Source organism: Buteo buteo, chromosome 18 (assembly GCF_964188355.1).
Source record: "Buteo buteo chromosome 18, bButBut1.hap1.1, whole genome shotgun sequence".
Taxonomy (NCBI): domain Eukaryota; kingdom Metazoa; phylum Chordata; class Aves; order Accipitriformes; family Accipitridae; genus Buteo; species Buteo buteo.
In genome coordinates this window covers 16,249,097-16,276,819 of record NC_134188.1, presented here as the reverse complement: position 1 = coordinate 16,276,819, position 27,723 = coordinate 16,249,097, and the positions used below count along the sequence as shown (strand labels likewise).

The window sequence follows — 27,723 nt, the reverse complement described above, 5'->3', positions numbered from 1 at the left end:
CTGTGGTCTTTTCATTACTCAATACATGACCAGTAATTTTGCTGCTGACTTCCCTGAAGCACTTTATAGGGTTTCCTTCCTCAATCTTGTTGAAGGCATGCATCTGAGGATATGAACTTTAAGAGTTTGGCTAGGATAGAATTTTCTATAAAGTAGCATTGTAACAAGCTATGTTTACCAATGAGGAGTTACTCCCAGTCTGTCGGCAATGGGTTGTTATTAGATTTTAATTACGTTTTAATGATCTGCATGTGCCCCAAATTCTAGGCAAAGTCTGTATAGTAGGCATATGGATAAATATTTATTATCGATTGAAACTTTCTTGACATAGAAGTTTAGATTTTCTCTTATTTTTATTTTTTTTAATAATTTGAAAAATAATAAATGAACAGAAATACGTTATTGGTCCAACTGTAGTAAATTCTCCCAAAGAACTTGTAATTTGATATTCTTTTTAAGAAAAACTTTTCCAACATGCCCAACCCCTTAAAAACACTAATAATTCTTTCAAAAAATATTCTGTTACACTAGAAACTGAAAGTTTAATGTCCCTAGACCCATCGGATCACTCACTGGAGCTGTTCTTCCTCTCAGGGACTATGAAAGTGTAGTGAGAGAAAGCTGGTTGACCTTGGCCAATTAAGGCAGTGCACAACATTGGATGAAGGGGCAGCCCTGACAGGGCTCTGCTTAAGGGACATGTGCTGTAGTTTCACAGCCACACTATTGTCAACAAATATTACCCCAGCTGCCAGTTAGGAGAATCAAAGTGAAAGGAGATACCAGGAGAAGAGGGAGGAAGCACAGGAGATTAATTAATTTAAAAAATGTGTTGAGTATGTTGGCCCTCAGGCTCGTGCTCTACTGCCAGGCGCCAGCCGTATGTGGCTGTTTGTCTACAGCTTGACAAATGGGACAATAATGATGAAAAGTTTCTGCAGTGGGCAAGCTCCTCTTCCCTAGAGACAAGTTACTAGCCTGTTACTGAGATGTCCCAACAAATTAGACATAACTATCAGGAACCCCTCAGTCTAGTGATTAAATGAGACAGCATTGTCCTGCTAAGTTTAACAGAAATGTATGTTCATGTTAGCACAACCACATTTCTGCAACTAGCATTGTAAAGGTACCAATTAAAGTAGGAAACAGTGTTGCAAAAACTTTTTCTGTGGCACAGGCTATATAACTTCTAAAATAGCAGAAACCCAACATTAATAGATCTAGGATTGGAGTAGCATACAACAGTACAGGCACAGATGTGCACGGCCCTCGCAAAATTGACCCTCTCATAACAACATTCCTATTAGAATCCATTTGCTATTTAGTTCTGATGTTTTACTAAGCTGGTGGCTGGAATAATACCATTTTACAAACATGTCAGTTAGTTAAATGTCAGAAAGCCCATTTTGTTTAAGACAGAAAATTCCTAATTAATCCCAATTACCTCTCCACTTCATACCACAGAAAAGAATAGAGTGAGAGTGCACATGTTAATCAATGTGACTAAGGAGAAGCAGCCAGAAATACAATGCTGATCAGACAGCTGAAACAAGAGGAAACATAAGAAGGAGGAAGAGATGAAAAATGATTCATTTCTAAGGGTCTGGAGTCTAGCTTTTTCTCTCCATTACCATTATGGGGAAAACTTAAAGGACTAAAAAAAGGATGAAAACAGTGGAGTTTTCAGAAAATGCAACTCTTCCCAGACTAGGCACGATTAACTGAACTCAATGGTAACTCTGGTAGAGATGACTACTGAAAATGTTAGGGGGTCAGTCTTGATTCAGAAAGAGAAAACTTTGGACTGAACTGATCTGACATCTATAAGATTACATTAACAAGTTTCCCTATGTAATAAAGTCAGTTATTCCTTATTTTGTAAGTACGATATGAAAGTGAACTTACAACCATTTGAAGTGATACAATGCTTAATGAAACATAGATTTTCATATAGCCGTTTTTGATCAGTTCAGGAAGATTATTTCAAATAAATGAAGCAGTATAAAATGAATTCTAGTCGGGATATCTAGTTTTCATTTTTCTTTTTCAAAGGGGAGACTAGGAATTGTTTAGAAATACATATCTGCGTGCATTTATGTTCTTTTTTCTTACCCAATACAATTGTAACTGGCATGAAGGTAGTTATAACTTACTTAACAGTAAATATGTTAAAGGCAATTGCTTAGTTTTTTCAAGGAGAAAACGACTGAATAGATATAAGCATAATATAGAGTTCAAACAAAAATCTGAATGATTACAGCCAAATCCAAACCCCTGTGCAGCAGCACATGTGAGTCCTTTATCTTCTGACAACAGAAGATGTTTTCCAGAGCAACAGCAGTGGAAAAGTGACTTCTTTTTTATCACAATGCCATCTTTTTAACAATGTAGTAATGAATACCACACTTAATTCTGATAATTTGATTGCCCACTTTCTCCCCCTCTACTCTGTTCTCATGAGACCCCACCTGGAGTACTGTGTTCAGCTCTGGGGCCCCAAGCGTAAGAAGGCCATGGACCTGTTGGAGTGAGTCCAGAGGAGGGTCACAAAGATGATCAAAGGGCTGGAGCAGCTCTTCTATGAGGACAGGCTGAGAGAATTGAGCTTGTTTAGCATCGAGAAGAGAAGGCTCTGAGGAGACCTTATAGCGGCCTTTCAATATGTAAAGGGGACTTACAGGAAAGATGGGGAGGGACTCTTTATCAGGGAGTTTAGTGATAGGACAAGGAGTAATGGCTTGAAACTGAAAGAGGGTAGATTTAGATTAGATGTAAGCAATCTAATCTAGGTGAGGCACTGGCACAGGTTGCCCAGAGAGATTGTGGCTGTCCCATCCCTGGCAGTGTCCAAGGCCAGGTTGGATGGGGCTTTGAGCAACCTGGTCTAGTGGAAGGTGTCCCTGCCCATGGCAGCGGGGTTGGAACTGGATGATCTTTAAGGTCCCTTCCAACACAAACCATTCTATGATTCTGTGATTCTATCTTCTCCTGTATTGTCATGTTATGTTCCAATATCATTAAAATCATTGCTGATGACTTCATTAACCAGCTAATACAATTCCTGTTGAGTTTATGCTATTAACCTAGAGTGGAGAATCTGTAACTGGAAAATTTAATTTCTTTTATTGGTTTATTGAAGCGTTAATTTTCATGGTATTTTCCTGTTTCAATAGTTAAGAAAGTCTTCCATTGGAGACTGCAGGGATAAAAATTCTGGAAGAAGAAGGGAGAATGGAAAGAAGGATATAGATAATACTGATGAAGGGTTTGTCTCAGTTTGGCTTTTTCTGCAGAACCACAAGATCCTTTAGGAGTTTAGTAAACTACAATGTAGTTTCAATCCCAAAGAATCTATTTTCAGCTCTGCCAAATGCAAGATGGAAGGAAGGAGTGCTACCCATTTTACAGAGGATGATCTACAAAGAAAATTTCAAGAAAAGACTAAAATTGCACTGATTTACAGTCCAGATCTTGTGACTTTATAACATCATGCTTCATGCCTGTTTGAAAAACATAATTAGTCTTCTGAAAACTATACACGTACTCAGCACAGGAGGGAGCAGAATTGCCTGTTATTTACATTACTTTAATAATGATATTTCTTTTTGGAAAAAACCCGCAAAACCACAAAACAGGGAGAGTTGGACAAATATCTTCTTTTTCCAAGTGATATGTATATATAATGTGACACATTAGGTGTCACTTTGACTGCTATTGCTAAGGGCTTGAGGAGGAGAGTTTATAATCATGGGACACTGCCCTAGGCTGAAAGTAACACAACAGAAGGCTATGCATTATCTCTAAATAACAATTATGTGACAAGTAGAAGATGGATGGAAGCTGTTTGCTGGGTTTCCAGTAGTGCAGAACAGTGTGCACAGGGACTCAACAGTGTATTGTCTATATGTAAAAACAGGTAAGAGTTTCAGACTCTACATTGTTAAATTTTAAATGATTGATTGTTGCTAAGGTTATTTGTAGTGATTTATTTATACAACATGGTTGAACAGCATTATCAGCATTCTAGGGCAGTTTGCTAATGTGACATGTATCTTCCTCTTCATCTGCACTTTGAGTTATTTTTTAATTAAGGTGAAAAAAATAATCTGTCACTGTCATTCTTGATATTTAAAAATTGTCTTTTGGGGACTATAAATTTGGTTTTATGTTATTCTCTGAAGAATATGTTCACATGTTCCATTGTGTTCAGAAAGATATAATGGCGGATCCATTCCTTGCTAAATTTAAGCCTAGAAAATATACCAAGAAGAAGCTGAGTGCTAGACCTTGAACACTCAGGGGATTCTGTGATTTATACAGCTAATATTTTTTTTTAACATTTGAAAATCAAATTCAGAGGGAGGATGAGGGGGTAGCTACCCATCTCTGATGTTCATCTACACAGCTCCTAAGGATTCATCGACTGTTACTTTTTTCCTGTGTGTTTTGGCATTTCTGGTAGATGTACAAAGAGCTGGTGAAGAGAGGAAAGAATAATAGAAATTAAAAGAATTATGTGTTAGTGGAGATTTCACTTTGACTATAGCCTGATTCATGACTGCTGGGAAGTCACTTCGTTCCATCTTCTTCAGTTTTCCTATATAAAAGTGATAATAATGGTACTGTCCTTGATTTGAGGTCTTAGGATAATAAATACCATATAAGCAAAGGAGCAGGCCCAAGGAAGATCCATCAATCATATCGTGCCATGGCTATGGTGGAATTCACCAAACACTGACCTGCAGATAGACCCAGCAAAAGCCTTTATATTTATAGTAAAACACCTAGCACCAAGAGAATATAAAGCAGAGAGGCAGTGGGGCATGTCTTAGAGTTCAATATGTGCAGCCATACAAAGGCAACTCTATGGACTCTGAGTACTCAGTTTTTGCCTATACAACAGCTGCATGTAGAGAGTGGTGAAGGTTGTTAGAAAACATTGTGTTTTGAAATATAAACTAGAACTGCAGTAGCATTTTATTTTCATTTCTACACCCAGAAGTCTGAAATTAAATCTTGTTAAATAAATCTTTCTGCTACTATTAATCCTTCCTGGCATTAAGAATCAGGGTGAATGAGGGATAAAGTGACAAATTTAAGTTGCTTTCTTTCCTGCAAGTACAAAAAGCCAAACTGAAACATACATATAAACTCCTTGAGAGACTGATACTCTGATAACTGAAGTATTAGTGAGTGTTTTAAGGCAAATTAGAGAATTTGCTTAACAGAGCCTCTGTTCCTAAATAAGGAGTGGAGAAAAGCTAGGGATGCAGAGATTTTGCATCTCTCAGCTGAAAAAGAGATAATGTCACTCTTGCATTTGGAATAGAGATATTCCACAAATTCGGATGATCATCATCCTATCATTACTTCTTTTTTTTGTTTGTTTTGTTTTTTGTTTTGATGAATTTCCTAGTCATGCCTTCAAAATGCATTAATTTATGGGTACCATTGCAGTAGTCATAAAATGAAATTTCCATGTAATGCAGCAGCCTACTTAGGTGCAGGATTCTAGGGTTCACTGCAGGTAACACTGCTCTGGAGTATGACTTTTTGTTGTGCTTATCCCTGCAGCAGACTTAAGTAAGAAGTAGACCATGGAAGAGTAACTATCACACCAGTGCCATTAAAATGTAGACAAAATCAAGTATCATAGCATGATCAGAGAACAAGAGAGATGTAAAGTATGAAAGAGAAAAAAAGAGAAAAAAAATTACTTTAAATTCTGTTCAATGTTTTGCCAGAGAAAATAATTTCTGCATATAAATATTCTATAGTGATGTGTTTTCCCAAGCATTAAAAAAAATCCTCATTATTTTCCAGTGCCACACTTTTCATATGAGTACAATAGTTAGTTAGTCATTACCACAGAATTCTTGTTCATTCAAATTATTAAGAAATAATTAGTGTTACTATACTTCCAACACTTTTCCATCATAAAAAAAGGTTCTAATAATAATAAGCTAACCAAATCAAAGTTTACCAGTGACTCATCCTGCTCATTTGTCACTGCAAAGTTTTATGTCTCCTGTAAAACAGTGATTACAACTGCATAGGATTGTTTTTAAATGTTAAAATGTTCAGCAGTAGAGGACAAAGAATTCCAGAACTGATCCTTTTAATCATGCTTTGCAGTCGGTTATTCCAATTCTTTTTAAACAGCATGTTCTTTTATAAAACATGAATTCTAGGTACATTACAGAAGCTCTGCTGTCTTTGTCAATAAAAAGAACAATAAAAGTATACTGAGTTAGTTTGACTAGATTTATTTTCTTCCAATATTATTAATTATATCTCACTTTTAAAATTGGCTATTAATCAAGTCTTATATCAGTCATTGAATTATTTAATCTAAGATTGAAGCTGATGAATTTATAATTTGAGTCTTCCTGATTACCCTTTCTAAAGCTGGTACAAAATTACCTCTAATTCTTGTCTTTGGAAATTACTAATCATAGAATCATAGAATAATTTAGGTTGGAAAAGACCTTTAAGGTCATCGGGTCCAACCATTAACCTAACACTGCCAAGTCCACCACTAAACCATGTCCCTAAGTGCCACATGTACACATCTTTTAAATCCCTCCAGGGATGGTGACTCCACCACTTCTGTGGGCAGCCTGTTCCAATGCTTCATAACCCCTTCAGTGAAGAAATTTTTCCTAATATCCAATTTAAAGTTTCCCTGGCGCAACGTCAGGCCATTTCCTTTCGTCCTATCACTTGTCTCTTTGGAGAAGAGACCGACCCCCTTTCAGGTAGTTGTAGAGAGCAATAAGGTCTCCCCTCAGCCCCCTCTTCTCCAGACTAAACAACCCCAGCTCCCTCAGCCGCTCCTCACAGGACTTGTGCTCCAGGCCCCTCACCAACTTGGTTGCCCTTCTCTGGACACACTCTGGCACCTCAACGTCTTTCCTGTAGTGAGGGGCCCAAAACTGAACACAGGACTCGAGGTGTGGCCTCACCTGTGCTGAGTACAGGGGGACGATCACTGCCCTGCTCCTGCTGGCCATAGATGTTTCAATAGTTCTATAAAGTCAGTAGTATTGATTAAAAGAGCTGCAATGCTAATGCTTAAATTCTGAATTAAGTCCTTTGGTATCACTTAGACTGTTTATTACTTTTTACTATCCACTTTTTTCTGCTTTTCATAGAAAATAGCATTATAGAGTGACATCTGCATTATCCAGTATACTATAAAACCTAGAACATCAGTTTATATGGAGCATTCAGGATTTTTCTACATAAGTATTGATTTCCATTCCTATCTAATAATAGATGAGTATCAATAGTAAAGCTGTTGTTAGATTATTTCATTTACTTTCAAAAGATTTTAAAAACTTTTTTTTTTTTTTTTCCCCCAAACTTAAAGGCGGGACCATAGTCAGGCTGAGTTTGAGTTCTGCAAAGTTACTGTGACTTAATATTAAACGCTGATTTTGTAAGCCATAAGATGATAATGAGGTGTTAAGAAACAGCCAATACAGATTTGTCAAGAACAAATCATATAAAATTTATTTTTTTTTTCTTTAAAAGTGTGAGTGCCCTAGTGGAAAGGAAGGCATATTTAGCATTTTTTGAATGACTCCCAGCTGCAAGAAGTTACAATTACTGCAGAGCACAGAATCAGAATCCAAAAAGATCAGTACATTGAGAAATTACTTGCAGTGAGTAACACAAAATTCAGCAAAATGAATATTACTATATTTACCAAAGATCAAATTTACAGATAGAATAAAGGGAAATAAGTGATAAAACAGCATTCTTCCTTAGAAAAATACTGCTATTACAGAAAATGGAATACTTAGTAGAATGGAAAATTGCATACTTCAGTTCTCAGACATACTAAGATGACTGCTACCTATAGAGTATGTAAGACTATTACCTCAATTATCAATAGTGTTAATGTCTCAAATAGAATACCATGTCCAGCTTTAGGTCCTACATTATAAGATATAGAAAAGCAGTAGAGATGACAAGAATAGAACTAAGTAAAGGAGTTGAAACCACAACTTCTAAGAAAAAGTTGAAGAGATTTGGCTGATCTAGCCTCAAACCCGGAAGCCTGATACACACACGGATAATGATCTTTCATTGTAATTGTGAAAGTTTAATGTAGGTCATCAATAAAGTGGTTTCAATACTTTCAATGTGGTAAGTTGAATAAATAATAAACAGTATTGGGAAAAAAAGGAATTACACACAAATATTAAGGAAAATTGTCTAATTATTAACTAATAAAACAGATTATTCTGAAGATCTAAATTTACGAATATAACTCACTGGACATTTTTAAAGACTGGGCTGAGAATATCTGATCTTGCCTGAGGACAAAAGAAGGGCCTGAAGAACATGTGTTTTTGAGTTCCTTTTGATCACAATATTTTGATTCTTTCTGGAACAGATTTTTTTTTTTTTAATATGAAAATCATGCCAGTTACAATCAAATATACATAATAATTTAGCATCCTTTCCCAGAAGCCATATTTTTGTTGAATGCTATGTGGTCTTTTTAAAGAGCAAATGTATGAGAAAGAGCTTTCATCGATCTTTACATGTTTCAATGACTGGATACATTTCATACATGTCAAATGTACAAATGAGACTATATTGGCTGTGTGCACTGGTAACGTCAATATAATATTTGTATCCTCCAGTACAAGATCAGTCCTGACAGTATACTTACCTTTTCTACCACATTTTTAGATATTGGTTCTGTGAATGGTTATAAGAAAGAAAATATTTGAAGATTTATCACTGTAATTAAATCTGAACAAAGACAAATATGTGATTGGTAGAATTGTGTTTCAGGTAACTGAGCAGTAGATACAGAGCCCCCAGAGCAGAAAAAAAGCAATTTCATTGCTAGCTGATAAATTGACAATATCTGTTTGCTCTTTGTGGGTGCGTTACAATGCAACAAATAAATTACCTTCATTAAATATTTTCTTGGAGGATTAATGAGCATTGATAATAAGCCACAGCAGCACAAAGAAATGCACCAAAATTATTTATCTGGTTGTGGTGGGAGGCTGGAGGAACAACCCATAGTTATCATTCATCTTGGCTAAAAAGAAGTCTTCCCCCCTCTGAATGTGAAGTGTTCTCCATCATTAGAAAGTGCCGTATATTGCACCCTTATGTTGTGGCTGGTATACAGAATATTCAAAGAGCAAGTATAATGATAAAAGTGAAAACTGGGTGTGAGATAAAATATGGTTTAGTATTTTCAGCAGGGGAGATTTAGGCATATATTTTTCCTGATACTTTATTTTGTTTAAACAGAATATTTCTGAATGGTAAAGCAAAGCCATCATGCAAATCTCATGGTTTATAGCTATGTATAGTAAATTCAGCCTGTAATCTTGAGTGCAGTTTTTGCTGCTTTTCTTATAAATAAAAAAAAGAGAAGAAGCAACTTCTTCCAAGTTGCTAAAACTCCCAGATTATCTCAGATTTTGGCTGTCATTAGGCATCACTACCATTTATTCATCAAGTACTGCCATCTTGTGGAACTGGCGTAATCAGAGGAAATCCTAAACAGAGAAGAGAAATATATTTTCCCAACAGGATACTGGAGGAGATGGAGTTCCAGCCCCTCCATGGCAGGACATTTGGAACTAGATGATCTTTAAGGTCCCTTCCAACCCAAACCATTCTATGATGTCCCACTGTATCACAAAAAACAAACAAACAAACAAAAAAAGAAGCAGACTTCTTGTACAAACACTGTAACTCCACAGAATTGCAATTATGGGACATGTGTTTGCATGCTTTGCCCTTGAATATGCAATATTTAACCATTATAGGGACGGTACATTTAGGTTTTAGGTGGCCTTAAAGGAGTTGTATGGCAACTTTCTTGTTATGTCTTCACTTTCCACCCAAACTACCACTTAGCTCACAGGACTGATGAGAAGGTTGTCCAAACACCTCATGTTAAAAGGACGAAACAAGCAATTTCTCAGAAGAAAAGCCTTGAAGCAAATCTGGGAAACATGCAGGCACTAACAAACACAGGAGTGAATATTTGGTGCTATCTGAATGCTTCCAGCACAGCTCTCATTACAATACCTAAGGGGTAATTTCTTACTGACCCACAATGACAGAAAGACTTTTGCATTACCATAGTACTGACATTTTCTGCATCAGACTGATATCTCCAAAAGCACAATACGGCACTAACAAAAATGCTGATAAGTCAGTATTCCAGCTTCATCCATTATGGGAAGTACGTCACATTGTGACATTTTAGGAATTAGTGTTGTTAAACAGAGAAAATAATAGATCTACAAAAATCATTTAAGAAATTATAGTGAACAAAATTTCACACTATAAATTCTTTTTGGCAGGAGATAGATGCTCTTTTCTCACTACTTTATCACCAAGTGACCCAGATTTTCACCTACATAGCCCACTAGAATGCACTTAATAAAACACAGAAACAAATTGGACTTTCAGAAGGCTTTCCAAATGACCTTCAGAAAACAGATAGAAAGCTCCTTGGAGACATTCCTCTGTAAACAAGGCTGGTCATTCATAAAAGGAAATACCAGTTTTGCAGTTACAGAAACGACTTAAATCATTTTCACACCAAGTCTTTGTATATAACAGAACTTCCCAGCAGAAGAGCCCTCCAGCCCAAGCCACAGGAGAATGCCAATTTACAACTGCTCCTATAATTCAAAATTTCCCTGTCTTTTTACTCTCTGTTTCTGTTTCTATTGATGAATAGTACCTGCATAAAAGTTTCTTTTGTGTTGGCCGTCAACTGTAATTTCCAGGAAGGGCTCTGCATCATCTTTGTGGTTTTGGCATAGGCGTCACATTAAAAATAAAATAGATGGGCATAAAAATAAAAAATAAGCTCAGCATATATACTGTAAAAATACTCTAAACTTCTGTATACTGCAGTATTCAAAGTTTCCTATTTTCACTTAAACTTTTTTCCCTATTGAAAGCAAGATGAGAACAGTATGGTGAAACCATTTACTCAGTCTTTTCTCAAAAGGAGATGACTTCAGAAGGTTCATATCTAGAGTAATTACTTTCTGATTTTACAGTTGTAGTTTTATTTAGATTTTGGTAGCACTGACTTTTAGCTTCAAAATCTCTTGAAGGTCATTGTTATTTACCTGTCAGGCTTGAGATGTACCTCTGGAGTTTAGTCTCCTATTAAAAAGTTAAAACAATGACAGTTGTGCTTTGTGCTTAGCCAAATGGTACAGCTTCTAAAATATTTTAACATAAACCATTATAGGAAAATATAGGCTTGAAGTTCTCTAACAACTGCAGTGAGCTGATTACAAATAGGCCTAGTGCATCTGGTGTTAGGCTTCTTGTTCTGAAATTCAAAAAGTTCACTTAGCAGTTTACCATTTTGTAAGAATGGGATGTCAGATACTATTTAAATGCAGGCCTCTCTTCTTGTACTTTACATGTGCTCATATGCTGAACTGCTGTGGGACTTGTGGAATGTAACTGTATTCACTGTTGTTTCAGAATATTTTACTGTGCATGTACTGTAGATGACATATTTGTCTATAGATAGACAGAAATGTTTAAAATGTTGATTCGCCATCATTCTCACTTTATTAGTTATTTCTGTATGTCATTGCAATCATTTGGGTATTCTGTTATGCATGATACTGACAGAAGAAAAAGACAAACCAAAACAAAACCCCAGGTTTTGTACTTGGACAGCCTTCATTAGTAATTCTGTGATTTAAGAACCCTAAATTTTAATTTTGCTGGCATATAAACTGGGAACAGTCAGAGCCCCAGAATATGAACACCAATGCATGTTTCATCCTCTACTATGGCTGCAAATTTAGAAGAGTGAAACATTTGTACAATGGATCAATGTCAAGGTACACCCATTTTCCCATAATTGCAGTCATTCTCTTAACACCCTTTTGTAAAATCACTTCTGCAAGATCATCCATCTATTTCTGTCAGTTAAAAACTGTTGGGTCCCCAGATCCCAAGCCAGCTGTGGTTGTTTCTGACTGTTCTCCATAACATGCATGGGAAATTGCAGAGTTTCCCTGAGAAATTTCCACTGAAGCCTATGCAAACTGTATGGACATAACTCTCAAAACTGTATTCAAGAATCTTATGAACTCATTAGCCAGGTCTCATAGGAGAGAAACTTCATAAAGTGTGTAAGGAGCTTTTCACCTGCAAAGAAGGTTCAGAATCCCAGATCAATTCCAGATCTGAGCATTCAGATGCAAAGTCTGCAGGATTTGAAAGTGTATTCCCAGGGTTTTTCTTTTGAGAAATGAAAAAATAGGAGTAACTCCTTCAATGTCAGTGGGCTGACAATGATCAATAAGTAAACTGTTAGCACTTTTGTCTGTGCTTTGGAGTTTGGGCTCCTGGCTGGAATACAGATGCTGTAGGTATGCACAATTAAAAGCATTAACTGCAGCTTAATAGCATAAATGATTTGAGTTTCAGATTTGGCAGAAGTTCTGTTACTTTTTTGTCGGTACTCTATCCCAATACCCATTCATCCATCACTCAATTCTTAACAGCAAAAATCATTTAGAAGGTGATAAAATGACAGTATGCTCCCAGATTCAGCACCAGCAAAGACTAAATATTCTATTTCCTTAGAAGCACAAAAATTTATTACTTGAAATCTGTTCCTTAGGACTAGTTCTAATTAATAACTGAATGATTAACTGCATGTGTTTTTAGGCTACAAATGGAGAAAATTCTATTCTACATGAACTACCAATGAACCCACAATGATGACTACTTTACATTTAGTTTGAACTACTTTTAAGCCAGAGCAATTAGTGAGACTGATTGCTTTCCATTTGAATTGGTATCAGGTGTCTTCAGTTAAAGCCTATGCATTTTTCTTGAAGTTGTATGTTCATCATCACTTTGCAGAATTTTATGCTGCCATGAATCATTTCTGCCAGATAAGACATCTTGGCAAAATACAGCAATGAAATTTTCAGAGAGAAATATTTTGGGTTAATTAGTGTTTTGTCTGAAACATAACAGAAGAGGAAGGAAATTTTGAACACTTAGAGAGCTCTCTGTGAGCCCTGAATTCCTCAGGGTCCTGTGTAACCACTCAGAATTAGAATTAGATTTGAAAAAGGTTTTAAGCAGAAAGTCAATGTATGCAGCTTAATTCCTCGTTTTGGAGAAGTGTTCCCCTACTGTCAGGTAAATATATTTACTCCTTTAACATAGTGGTTTTGTACTAATACCATCAGTTTTTCATGAGAAAATTTTCACCTGACATCAAAACTAGATTGAACTTCTTCAAAGTTAATCCAGAACATCCTGCATCGCGACATCACTGCTTGCACTGTTGCCTTATATTTGCTGAATAAGCAGTCATCGTGCTTTTCTGTTCTTTTCTGACCACCACATCAGGGAACAGTACAACATAAAGATAGAAAGGACAGCTGGAATTTCTAATGCTTTTTATACTGTTACAGTCGAACTGCACACCTCGCTATGGCATATATTTAGTTAGGATGTTAATGTGTTTCACGTTCCTCATACCATGAACAGCTATACCAGTTCCTCTGCTGTCATTAGCTAAAAAGCACACAGAAAAGGTTAAATTTTGAGGTGCTTCCTCTCATCCCTTTGACCCTTTCATTTTCCAACTAACTTTATATGAAGAAACATTTTGACTGCAGTGGGGATAAAAGTATCAGAGAAACAGACTGACATATGTGCAATTACTGTCTTCATATTGCTGCTGAAGCTGAGAGTAGTCACCTAAGAAATTTGAGTCTAAAAGCTTGGAACTTGCCATACCAATGGAGCAGTTGTTGGGACTTTATATACCTCAGCTAGCTTTAGCTTTTCTGATTTTGGAGTCGGTTCTTTAAAGACTATCACAGGGAGGAGATTACAGAAGAAATTGCCTTATAGGTAATGTGCTGGTTTAAGTAGCGAAGAATATTTTTTTAAGGTGTGATGACAAAATGAAATAGTGGAAGATAAGACTGAAGGAGAACAACATGTAAAAAAGTATGCATAAGGTTAAGGCTTTAAAGTCTGAATTGGGGGAACTCCACATGAATAATTCCCTGCAAGGAACTCCCTGCTAAATCAGAATCTGGTTAACTTTACTGATACTTCTAATGCCAAGACATTAATGCATCTAGGTTTTCAATAAATCATGATATAATCTCATACAGAATAATAGGAAATAATCTTTTTTTCTCAACCAGTTATTATGAGTTTAAAGAGAAAAGTATATGCTTTTCAGGTGTACAGAACAATTTGTGGGATAAAAATAAGAACCAAAGTACTGGCTTTAATTACCATTTTTAAATATCACTTTGATTAGTCTTTAATCCATCAGATTATGAGGCAAAGCAGTTGGTAGCTGTGGTCTAAGGAATTATTCATTGAACATAAGGATTTAAGCTGCATATAGGAAGGGTTCTGAGATTCTTCAGTGAAGCAGATGTAGAAGAAGATAGAAGTGTAGTGCAGTAATACTACCTGCAAGGTAGGTTAAACTGTTATTAGAATGTGCTGATTTTAAAAACAGATGTTCAGCATAAAAACCATTTATACACACACTTGCAAAAGTCATCCCTAGCTCTATAAGTAGCAGTTTGATATATTTCACTGCAAATTTGATCGAGTAGAGAAAAGAATGCTTTGTATATTATTTTTTGCTTGACCCAAAAGATTAGAAAAGGGATTTATCTAATATTTTATGGGTGTTTTCTGAGTCTATTGAATAATTTAATTATTTTTCCTGAACTAAACCTGTCTTCCCAGGGAACTTGTGGATTCAACGCTTATGCTATTTTCAAAATTCCAAGGGGAGAAAAAAATTCTTCAATTCTAAACAAATTTTAAACAAATAAAATGTTTAAAAATCCTTTAGATTTTTTGCACTGGATTATTTAAATAAAGTTAATGAACATTTATTGGGTGTATCCATTAACATGATACAATATTGTTTCCATAATTACTTTCTCTTTTTTTTTTTCTGTGTTCTTTTAGAGATCATCTATAGCTGGGTATTTAATGAATTCCCATCTTTTGTGGCAGAAGATAGCAGACGCTTCATCTCTCAGGAGACAGGCAATCTCTACATCTCCAAGGTGCAAACATCTGATGTTGGCAGTTATATATGCCTGGTAAAAAACACAGTGACAAATGCCAGAGTTTTGAGTCCTCCTACACCTCTGACACTGAGAAACGATGGTAAGAAAGGCATTATTTCTGGGTACCACATGGAAGCAAAAATACAAAGCCAAAAATACTCTAGTTAATTTAAGAACCATGATTTTATTGTTTTTCAATATATGCATGCATTTACTGCAGCAATCAGCAAAGGAAAGATGTTCATGGAGACAGTTTCTTTTAAAACATCTAACAGTTACGAGAATATTTAGACCTCTGAAGGCTGAGGTGCAATCTGACACCTCCTGATGTATTTTGTTTAGAACAGTTACTCCTTCTTGCTGTTATGGTGCTCCGTCACTGTCAGAGAGAAGCAAATCTCCTTTCTCAGTAATGTCTGTTTCTTCAGGGCTCAGTTCAGTTGCCTCAACCAAGTAGCCGCTGCCACACTGAGATAACCTCAGGCATCTGAGACATCCAGAGGGGACGGGCAAATACCACACAGGGCACACAGACCAGCATCAGGATGCCAGGAGATATGCATTTCAGATGACACAAGGCACACATCATTAGACGACTGAACAGAGGTTGTTTTGCTTAAAAATTTACCTGTTGCTGTACTAAAGACCTGTTACACTTCAGGCTCCAATTCAATGCACTGATTAAGTACCACCAAGAACAATACAATAGCTTTTATTACAATGTCAGTTACTCAAGTAGTTTTGAATTTCAGCAAGACATAAAACTGCAGTACTTTTTCTGTAAATAAGTACCTAAATCTTATTATCAAAAAGTGGCTTGTGATTTTTTTCCCCAAAATTGAAAGAAAACACCTTCCAAGAATATTTCTTATGGAGCAGTATGACATTTCAATATAAATGATATGTAACTGATTCTGTTGGAATATCTGCCTATAGAGGCAACTGTGTTATTTGCTCTTTTGCAGCAAAAAGATTTGTATTAATTACATTATAATTGCTTTTTAGTTTTGTTTTCTGTCAAGATAAAGTTATTTTTGAGAATAATTAATAATTCCATAAGTGCCTATATTTTCCTTTTTTCCAAGATATTCCACATTTAATGATGCTTTCTAGTTCTTCAGAAATACATTTCAGCAATTCAGTGTATGTGAATCCATACTTCATGAACCAGAGAGAGAGAAACAGAGAGAGGGTAAGAGAGTCTGAGACTTTTGTCTTGTTTATAGCTTTTACTAGAACTAAGACTAGTCCTGTGCTTTAGAAGCATTACAAAAGCTGGACTTAAACACAGATGACTTAGTTTAACAGAGTAAGTAAAAAATGTGTTCACAGATTAGAATAGAATTAAGTTAATGTTTATTCATCATAACAAGCTGAAATTTCTGTCTGCACAGCATGCAGCCTCTGCAGCAAAAAGCTGTACGTTTTACTGTATTATTCCCTATTTTGTTTTGCTGGTTTAGTACCTGTGCTAATTATTGAGTTCCAGGTGTTTAGTTTTACTGAATTAACATACCAGACCTGATCTTTTCAACACCAACATTTGAAAATTTTAAAACCCAAACATTGACTGTATTTTTGATCAGTTTGAACTCTGACAAAAAAAGATAGAATTTTATTGTCATATTTATTATTCATATTTTGCTCTATTGATTTTTTTAATGACATTTCTTTATGCTTTTATTTGGTTCCAGTTTTGTGCAGAAATTCAACAGATTAATTATCCATATCTTACTAACCGTACCTAGGCACACAGTACAGTATAAGAAATAGAGAGAGTAAATAAGGATAAAGGCAGCAGTCTACATCACTGCGCTAAGAAACAAAATCTGTGAAGGAAAACTGCACAGATTTTCTTAAATGTCAAGTGGGTAGTATATACCAGCCTCAAGCAAATTTGTGTTTCACGGCTGACTGTCATACAACTGTGATAATCCAACCTTCTGAACTGTGCTGGAGTATTGGGGAGGCATTTGCACATAGATGAACTGCTCCTCAACAATTTCCTGATTCATTTTTTCACACACATGAATTTCTACCAGGCTTCTATGCCTTAATTTTTATCTGTTCGGATTTCTGAAAAGCCCCTTTATTGTAATGGAGTTCTTTAGTATTTCTTAGTAAATTGTTTGCTTTCCTGTACGACTGAGCAAGTTTCTCAGTGACGAGACCTAGACTTTCTGCCTAACCTTGCAGTCTCCATAAACTTACCTTGAAAAAATATTCAGGAATATTCTGGTTGTTAAATCATATTTATTATTTAGGATGTCTGCCTTGTTCTGCCTCCTCCACAGAATGCAATAATATGGGCCTTTTAAAAACTATCTGGGATCACAATTAAAATATTCCATTAATCGTACTGTACTTTTTCTTTTTGATAGAAATTGCTTTAGGTTATATTGCTTTGTCCATTGACAAATATTACAGGGCAATGACAAAATTTTAAAAATATATATACATTATACTCCAAAATGTGGGATAATATACCTGTCATAAAGAGGTGTTCATTAGAGTTAAAGAAAATTAGAGTAATTTGTGGAGAAAGAAACAGCTGAGGATGGACTCTCATAAGGAAGTGAGAAATTAAGAGTGACATTAAAACAAACATCCAAGTACCTGAAAATTTACTTGACACTATGATTTTGAATATGGCTTGGATTTTTTTAAGCTTTTTGATTATAAAATGAATTGAATCACTTTCAACTTTTCAAATATTCACTTAAGTTTAAAAATCATACAGCTTTCTGAGTTCTGATGATTGGCATCACAACTGACATTATCCTACGCAGTCAGCACATTGGTCAGAAACCAGAGGAAGAGCTTGTGGTTTTAAACAGTTTGTACAAATGGCACTAAATTAATAAAACAATTTATATAGTCTGTATTTTCTGGACACATGTATCATTAACTTAGAAATATTCTACTTGATATATTTATCATCATTCTTGGATTTTGATACATAGACAATACTGGTACCTAGGGAACTGGACAGCTTGTGACAAAAAAAACACTCCTATGACAACATTGGTCTCTATTTATCTATGAGGAAGAAATGGAATAATATTAAGGCTTTCTGTCAAACTCTGCAAGAATGTAGGAACTTCCTGGCCTTTTATTAATCTTTTATTTCTTTTGTGATGTGTCTCAAAGGGGAGCTTAACTCCTTGATATGAAGCAAATTAAATAAAAACATCAAGAAATCCTTCAATGGATTCTGAATAAAATGAATACCTCATTTGTTCAGATGTCCTTGACAATCAGTCATTTCATACAATTCAATTTCACTTCAAGCTGAGTTATAAAAACACTCTAAAATTCTATCTGAGGAGATAAAAAGTTTTATCAGGAAAAAAAATTATACATAATTTCATTAACTGCCTTTATAATGCATTAGAAAGTTTGAGGAATTATTTAATAACTGTTTACAAATAATAAACAGGGTTGTTAAAATGTATCTTTGTAGGCTTGGATACTGATTGGAAGCAGTAATCTATCTTGACTAATAAAAACAACAGAAAGCGTCTTCAAATTTGGGAAAAAGAAACCTAGGGATAAATAATCTTTGATGCTTGACAGCATAAGGCAGTTATTTCAAGTTCACACATTTTCATTCCCGTTTTTCTTCCTTTTTTAATCTTTTTTATTTCTCTTGAAAAAATGTTAACTTTAACATTATTACTGTACAGGAGAGAATTAAGTAATTCTTCATTTTATCTCTGTGTAGATACTGCCTAGTGGCTTTGCTATGGTGAAATTTCCAGGAAAAAGAGAACCTGTACAATTTCAGACATCAGAGGATACTTTCTAGTGTGTTCCAATAGAGCAAATTAGTTTATACCTCAACAGAGGTCAGTGTATCTGACCAGACGTATTCTCATGTAACTGAATGCAGACCTTGACCTTCAAATTTATTTTCCATGTCATTATAGTTCTGTGAACGGATTCTTGTCTGTCCTAATTCTATTGATAAATTCTATGTGATTAATAGTCTCACATAATGATAGAATATATAGTTATCAAGGTATTAAGGATGTTCATTTCTACTTTTCCATGATGGAATGTCTTCTGCATGTGTTTATTCAAGTGGAACTCTAGGATATGTTGCTTGAACATCGTTGGGTTATCTAAAGATCTCTTTCCCATCATTAACAAAAGTTTGGAAGAAGTCATAATAATTTCCCTGATGGTGGAAATTAAGCAATAAAAAGGGCCAGTATAGGATAGTAAGGTAGTAAATAATACATAAAAATAAAGATAGAGCAAAAGCAACAGTTTCACAGACATAGACAATTTCCATCCCTGAAGAATGCTGATAGTTGTTAATTAGATGATAATTAGCGTTAAAAAGTTTTGCTTAAAGATTAACCCTAATGTTTATGATCTGTCAGTTTTCCCCTTTCTAGAAATGCACAGATTTTTTTTTCCTACTTGCATTACTAGTTTTGTCTTCTAATGTGTTTATTCATATGGAGCTGAATTCTAGAAGACACAAAGCATACCTGGATTGTAATGGGAGTTGAAAATACTTATCCAGCTGTGACTTAATCCTGACAGGTTTTCTAGAGTTTCCAACCTTGTAGGCTGCCTCCTTCATGTGGGTCATATTGCAAGATCATTAACTTACATTTTTAAGTGTCCAGTCACATCTCATACTTGAATTATGCAAGTCCATAAAAAACTATGCAAGACTGGCTGGAAATTGTGGGAACTGCTCCTAATGCTCCGGGACAGAGCTTAAACCTGAAATAATCCTACTTTGATTTTTTTCAAGCAGAGCCAAACTGGGCAAAATCCAGTTTGATCTCTAGTGGTATACAAAGACAGATAACACTGTCAGAAACATCAAACTACTCAGAGTCTGCTCCAGGGGAAGGCTGATAAAATGGCAATGTCCCTGGACATCCATTAGTCCTGTAGTAAACATGTTTCTCCCCTAAAATTGTAGTGAGATATTTTAATCATACGTCATTATGACACTGAAAATAAAAGACTTCCCACAATCTGCTTTTCTCTAATAAGAATACATCCTTTGTGGGTTACAGGTATTTTGAAGAAACACTTTTTGTCTGCTTTATTCTGGCTCTTGTGCTTAGACCTACTTCAAGGCTGTCAAAAATAATAGGATAAAAGTCAGGATTGGGGGGAGGGGGGGGTGATGTTGTTTGGTTTTGGTTTTTTTTTTTTTTTTTTCCAAAATCACTCCATTTAGAAAATCTGTTACAGTCAGCATCAGTGGTCCTTTCTGAAAATCTATAGGTAGGCAGGAAGTTTTATGGAAGGCTCCTATACAATAACCCTTTACAGTGTGTTTTGTAAGGATAGTAGCATGGCTCAAACGCACTATCAAACAGCACACAAAAGTTCAAAGACAGTATTTGTAAAAGATTTAACCTAAAAAAAGTCTAGAAAAAACATCCTGGGATGGTCTTTTGATAATATGAAAGGGCTGAACCCAGGGGATTATTTCAGGAGGAAAACTGGGAAAGGTTTGGAAAAGATTAGGTTCCAGCATTCAGTGTAGAACAAGATCTCTTACACTATGAAACACTTTGCTTTGAGTTTAGTTTACTCTGAGCTCTGTTAAGATACCCTCTTTCAAGGAGTTTTAATTGCTAAGTTTTCCCACTAGTTTATGGAAACACTATCTGCTGGAAACGAAGCTGTTGCTTTTTTTAATTAGCTAAAGTAATTTAAGATTCTAGACATATATCATCTTGCACATATTTTGTACTCATGTTTTCTTGTTTTGCTTCTCCTCGTGATGATTTATGAAACTATTACACAAAGGAAAGAGTTAACTGATCCATATACAGAGTATACAAAGCATAAAATAAATGAACTGGAGAAAAAATGTTCCACTAAATTCAACTCAGGATTAGGAATGATATTGCATCGAACTGTAGCTATTAAGATTTCAGACAAAAGTATGTTGGTAATATTTTAATTAATGGTGACTAAATTAAAATTTGTGCAAATTGATAACTAAAATAACCTTTATAATTGTGAATGGTCTCAGATTACTAAGAATGGTCATACCTAACATCATGTATCTTACTGTCTCAGCATCTTAGATACAAATTCACAAGTGACTGCTTGCTTTTCAATCATGGGATACAGCATAATATTGAAATAAGAATGATGTGTCAGTTTGGTGTTCTTGTCAATATAGTGAAATAATTTGATTGTGAACAACAGGAATTTGCTTGAGATTAGGAGCGCAGTAAATTTATAACAGGGATGATTTGTTGCTGTTGGGTCTAAAACAATGGGTATTTCAATAGCTGTTGCTAATCGAGGAGAAACGTTAGTGTTAGTCTGATCCTTCTTATTGAGGAAATAATAGGTACTTGTATTTGCATGGTTATATGAAGAGTCTCAACTGAAAAACATTTTCCATTTAGGAAGCTCTTTCCAGTTAATTAGATAACAGTGAATATTAGAGCAACAACACTTTGTGTTCTAATTGATCAGAACCAAATGAAAAATTCCTCTCTGGACACTACAACAATTTTGACACTTTTGGTACCTAACTGGAAAGGGGATATTTTGTTTCCATCCTGTAGAAGAACAGTGCAGATTGCAAGAAAAGTGGAGCTTAAGGTCATATCTGAAGTACAAACAATTATGTCAATTGCTATAGGATAAATTAAGTTCTTCAAGAACTGTTAACATGCCATCAGGAAGTTAATTAGAAACCCCATGAAAATACGATCCTCCTCCAAATCATTTAGATTAAATAATATTTTCCGGGTTTCAGAATAGCTTTTGTGAGCCTGACCTGGATGAACAGCAGGCAATTGGAAAGGAGGAACAATAAACATTGGCCAGCAATGCCTAAAAGAAATCTGCCACAGATTGCTTGTGCCAAGTTCAGCACAATCTCCTCCCCTGTAAAAACAAAATGGAACAAAAAAACCAATGATACTTATTTTGGCTTTTTGTTGACTCATTTTCTTAGACTTCTCAAGCAAGATGGCATGTTGTCTAGTATAGTGGAGTCCTGATTTTTCTTGATGTGTATGGCTGCTCAGAAAAATTATATATATACATAGTCAGTGAAAATGTTCAGTTTATCACGTTTCCATACAATGATATATGCACAAATCTTCGTACTGGAATGTTGTATACAAGCCATTCATATGGCCTCACTCATTCATCTCTGAATGTCCAAAGGGTGAAGTTTGGTTTCATCCAGTACCAGATGCACTGAGTTTAACAGAAGAGCTTAGATGCTAAATTACATGTAGATGAGAAATTTGATGGATTGAAGTCTAAGTTATGACTCAGTAAAGACTTCTCTACATAAAGAGAGCCAACAAACTTGGTCATCGTTACCGTTTGATGTTTTCAAACACAGGTAAACAGAAATCTCTGCAGCCCAAACTGTAGACTAGAAATTGTGGCCTCTTGTTTGAAGAACTAGAGAAAATACCACTGCTCCCCTCATTGCTTATTCTGAGCTCACCTCATTGCTTTTGTGTCCTCAGGGTTTGGCCCCAGTTCCCTTTACTTCAGTCATAACACTTACAACTGAGAATGAAGTGTGTTTAGTTGTATTTGCTGTTTAAGAGAGGTAGAAATCTCTCTTGTATGTATGACATACATACACAACATTTATTAGTTATAAATAACTCACTTCAAAAATATTTCGAGATAGGAATACGATTTCTAGAAAGGGCTTTCTAGAGTTCAGAGAGTAACTGCTGAACTAGTGAAGTGGAGTATAATATAAAGATGGATTTTAAAGTGGGAAGAGGAAACTTCTGTTTAAGCTTCAGTTAAACATTTTGTTTTGGTTAAATGTGACCTTATTCTATGTTTATACCTCCATAATTAGAAATACATGAACAGTTCATCTCCTAGTTGTAAACTAATGAAGAGTTGTCTCCCCTCCTGTGGTGTATTCATTAAGATATTTTTCCAGAAACTGAATTACTAAATTTTCTTTCATATTAGGATAGATTCTGGTAAAGACTTCTTTCCATCCAGTGATATGTGATAGGATTTTCTCTCTGAGTAACATATGAAAACATTGGTGGTACTTTAGTGTTCAGTGCATTGCAGAATGCAATTTCACATAAGCATTTTTAGGGCTTCTCAAAGGATAAATTTATACCTCAGAACTTGGCTAAGAAATCTCTAGGTGGAAGGAATATGTGGACAGTTATCATAAAACAAACATACCCACAGCAAACTTTTAGAGACTTACAACAGGTGCTGGTACTTCCATTTAGAATAAGATTAATAGCAGGTGAGTCAATAAATTCTTCCCAATGCATTGAAAATTTCTGCTGCAGTCAGGATGTAATGGTGGGTATCATCACTATATTCAAATTAATTTGGTTTGTGCTGTGAATTTATTGTCACTGTAAATGTGTCTATTCAGAGCTCTCTCTTCCAAATAAATATTTGGGGACATTTAATAGTGCAGGTCTTCAGGGAAAATGCTAAATATTCACTTGTCACAAAAAGACCGACACAGTAAACAACCCTAGTTTGCATCACAGATTATTGATAGGAGAAGAAATTATACATGAACATTCTTGCCATAGTCTCTTAGTCAAAATTTTCTTGGGTTTGGATACATATTCACACAAAAGATCATAATTACAGTGTGGTAGGAAACTCAATTTCCCATCTGTAAAATTATTAAAAAATTCTTATAAAGCAGGACAAGTTCACCACTCCTCAAGAGGTTTCCCAGAAATTGAGAGGAACATCCAAACCAATAAGAATGCCCAATAATTCTGTGATTAGAGCACTATCCATGTGGTAAGAGAACTGGATTAACATTGCTGCACCATCTGATTAAGATCAGGGACTTCACCCAAAGCTCTCAGGCAAATACTCATAATCACTGGGGGTTGTGTCTTTTGCTAATAAAACAATGGCAAGTATAAATCTGTGCCTAATCTTTCTCCTGAGTATAGGAAATCTGTGGCTTTCATATTCTCCCTAGCACTCTGATGATGTTTAGCCAGGAACCTTATATTCTTTTCTAGCTGCTGTCTTAAAAGCTTATCTGCTACTCATTCAAGTATTCCCTGTAACCTGTTCCATTCAAAATTAGTTTCTGAAGTAAGTTAAAGACCTATTACTTAAACAGTTTGAAACAAACCCAAATAATTTTAGCTGAAAGGGTTTAAGGAGCCATCATGGAAGTTTATGTTCTGGGAGATTCAAGAGGGTAGTTAATATCTGAAAGACTAATGAAACAGAAGCATTACCCTCTACATAGCTGGAGTAAGATGATGTGCCATGATTTCTCAATTATCTGATTTTTTTTTCCCCATGAAGGCAAAAAGCCTTCTTGTGTGGATATAGTCATAGACTCACAATTTTCCTACACTCTTCATTTGAGGTTGTAAAAGTCACAGAGTGAGTGGCAGGCTAAATGAAGAGGTAGAGCATTCCTTTTCAAAGTGATAATGACTGCTATCCTGTCTGTAGTTCTTTCACTGGTTCTTAGCTAAAAGGACTGACAATCAGAAACTGATCTTGCTACTTTATTCCATACTCCATTTCCATTAAATGGCCCACAGGGGATAATGTAAACAGTTTTAGCTGTAGTAAAATCTGTAAATGTTTGAAATTTTATTACATCTATTCATGTGGTATGTAAGCACCTCACAACCAGAGTTTGTCACATTACTGTGATTTAGTGAATTGTGTCATCTTTTTTTTTGATGGAAAACTGAAATGCAGACAACACTGTAGCTAAGGGTTCATAGGATGCTTTGGTTAGTGTAGATTTGAACTCAAATCACAGATTTGCAGCCAAGTCAGAGGAACAACTTGTTAAATGAAACCACTTATTAAAATTAAAGCTGATTTTATGAAGATTTTTCCTTACCTGAGTTGGAGAATATGTAATAATAGCTCTGTGATAATTGCATTGTTGTAAAAAAATATCTGCAGGAGGGAATAGGGAAATCAGCTCTTCTGTAAATATTGAGCTCCATTTCTGCCTGTGTAACTAACAGGCCATTAATTCTAACAAGGCAAGCTCTGCTTAGTCCTGGGATATGTTCAGTCATTTCAATCAGTGCCTTTTTTGGTAATCAGAGATACAACAACCAGAAACGTTATTAGTGTTTCCTCTCAGGAGCAGAATGGACAGAAATGTGGAGAGCTCTCCTTCTCATACACACTGAAAGGACAGAGACCCAGAGACTGGGAAATGTAAGGTGGGATGACTTGTTTCAGAATAAAGCCCAGGGGTAAGATTTACTTAAACAAACAGAAAAGTTTGGCTTTTAACCTCTTTTTTTAATCCCAGACAAAATTTCAAGACGTGATAAATTAGATTTATTTTGAAGCAGTGTGTTTCATGCCAATTACAAATTCAGCATTTTCATACTTAGATCTGAACTCAGCTGAAAAGCACAGTTTGTGAAGTAGGGAGTGTAGTTAACTAACTAATTAGCCTAAGGAACACTGAATCATGGGGGTCTTCTCTGGGGAGGTAAAAGATTGTCTGAAAGGAGGTAGTTTCATGGGAAGGCAGAGTGCAGTAGCGTTGAGAACGGCTCCCTCTTCCTCTATAGTACTCAGACCACGTGAGCTCTGTGATTTGTTAGCTGCTTGAAAATCGTATATTATGTTTTTATTCTGTGCTGATCAATTTTATTTATTGTTATATTTCATGTTTGATAACTGGAAATAAAAAATGACTGAGAGAATTTTTTATGGTCTTAACCAAAGCTCTGAAAGAGTCATTTATATAAGTCTGAGAGAGATTGATTCTAATGCACATAACTCAAGGCCTCAATATCTCTTAAAAGTTCAGGTTCCTTTTAGCACCTGATACAATTGAACAAAAAACTTGATGAAAATGCAGATGGTGGTTGTTTTACCATTACTGACTTATAGTGACCAAAACAGAAACTGGGAAAGATAAAGAGCCTGGAGGTACAACAGCCATAGCAAAGCAATTATAGTGTAACGTGGGAAGGTAAGGCCTCGATAATTCCCTTGATGTCTATGCAATTGTAATGGCTTCCTTGGTCTCAAAGATCGTAAATAATAAGGATGAAAAATATTCCTTTGCAATAATAGACTTTTGTTTCCTAATTTTCATAGGGACACAAAGCAATTGCTCAGTAATTTTTCTACATTTTTCTGCCAGTTGCTGCAGGCGTGCTGCTTGCTAGTATAACAATAATCCAGAAGAACAGGACATGGTACAAAGCTTTAGCAGATCGGCATTTCATTAGGAATATGAAATGATGGCATGACTCACAAAGAGCATTCAATGCTTGTGCAGATTACACCTACTAAAGGGAGTTAATGTAAGTTAAAAACATAAGATCTGAAAGATAGTATTGTCCTTCAGATGTGTTCATAAGTACTGTATTATTTTAAAGGCAAGAATAATTTAATCCTATTTTAAGTTGCATGTTTTTCAGGGCTAAAAAAGGCAAATGTTTAATAGTATATGACAATTCAACACAATGATTTTCAGGAACAAAGTTTTACACAAAAGCAAAAAAAACCTTTTTAAAATTCCTTCAATCACAAAACCTGTCAGTGCATATGCACGGTCAGAGATTTAAAAGGAACACCTCAGGAGTATGAGACTGCTAAATGAACTGTTTCCAGTAGTGTTCACTACAAGGGAACTTAGGGAGGTTCCCCTATCAAGACTGAAGTTCTTGTAATTGAAGTTTCAATAGAAGACATTTTAGAAGAAATATTGACATTACAAATACTGACAAATCCCCAAGGCCAAACTCATATACAGAAGGAAGCAGGATGTACCATTTTCCTTCACCAGGCCTCAGGCCCAGAAGGGGCGTAGGTAGAAAAGGTGCTTTTTTAAAAAAAGTGACTCCTAGTAACATCTGAGGAATTATAGACCAGTAAGCCTGACTTTTGTGTCAAGTGTTTTGGTAGAAAATAAATAGAAAAGTACAATTAGTAGGAATGTGTTTATCACACTACCATACAGTAATCTTACCATACAGTCATGTAACATGAACACAGCTTTTAAAGAGGGAAGTCATGCTTCAATCTGTATACAATTTTCCTGAGGAGTCTGAGAGAATATGAATAGGAATGGTCAAGGTAACATTGTGTACTTTCATTTCAAATAGCTGTTGACACGGTCACTCATCAAATACTGTCCAAAAAAGTGAAATTCTCAGAGGGGTTGAAGGACAGCCCCATTTTGAATTAACAACAGATAAAAAAAAATCCAACTGCTGTAGCAGTATCTGATCAGTTTGGAGAACTGGGAGATTGCCACTGAAGGCACAGAATACTTTTCTGGGACTTCACCATTCAACACATGAATGATCTGGAAGGGAAATGAACACAGAGCTAGAAAACTTGTTGATTGTTAATTATTAAAATTATTAAGGATAGCTAAAATTAAAACTAACCGTGAAGAGCTGCAAAAGGATATCATGATAATAGAGTGGATAGGTGATAAATAATGTCACCCAGTACAAATTTATATAATACCTAAACCTAAAAATATGATACCTTTATTAGATATTATCAGTAAAGAGATTAGGGTGCCATTGTGGATGAACATGAGCTCTCGTGCAAAAAGGCAAATAGAACTGAATCATGAAGAAAGCAATAAGGAGCAAACAAAACAAAAAAAAAATCC

General features: G+C 35.5%; 1 protein-coding gene across 2 annotated transcripts in view; it reads left to right on the top strand.

Moving 5' to 3' along the window:
* Positions 1-27,723, top strand: part of CNTN5 (contactin 5) — a 370,989-nt gene that overhangs the window by 182,209 nt on the left and 161,057 nt on the right. For both annotated transcript variants that reach the window (XM_075050052.1, XM_075050053.1), the window contains one exon: positions 15,004-15,207. In XM_075050052.1, coding sequence (XP_074906153.1) covers positions 15,004-15,207 — 204 coding nt within the window. The remainder of the gene's footprint in view (positions 1-15,003; positions 15,208-27,723) is intronic.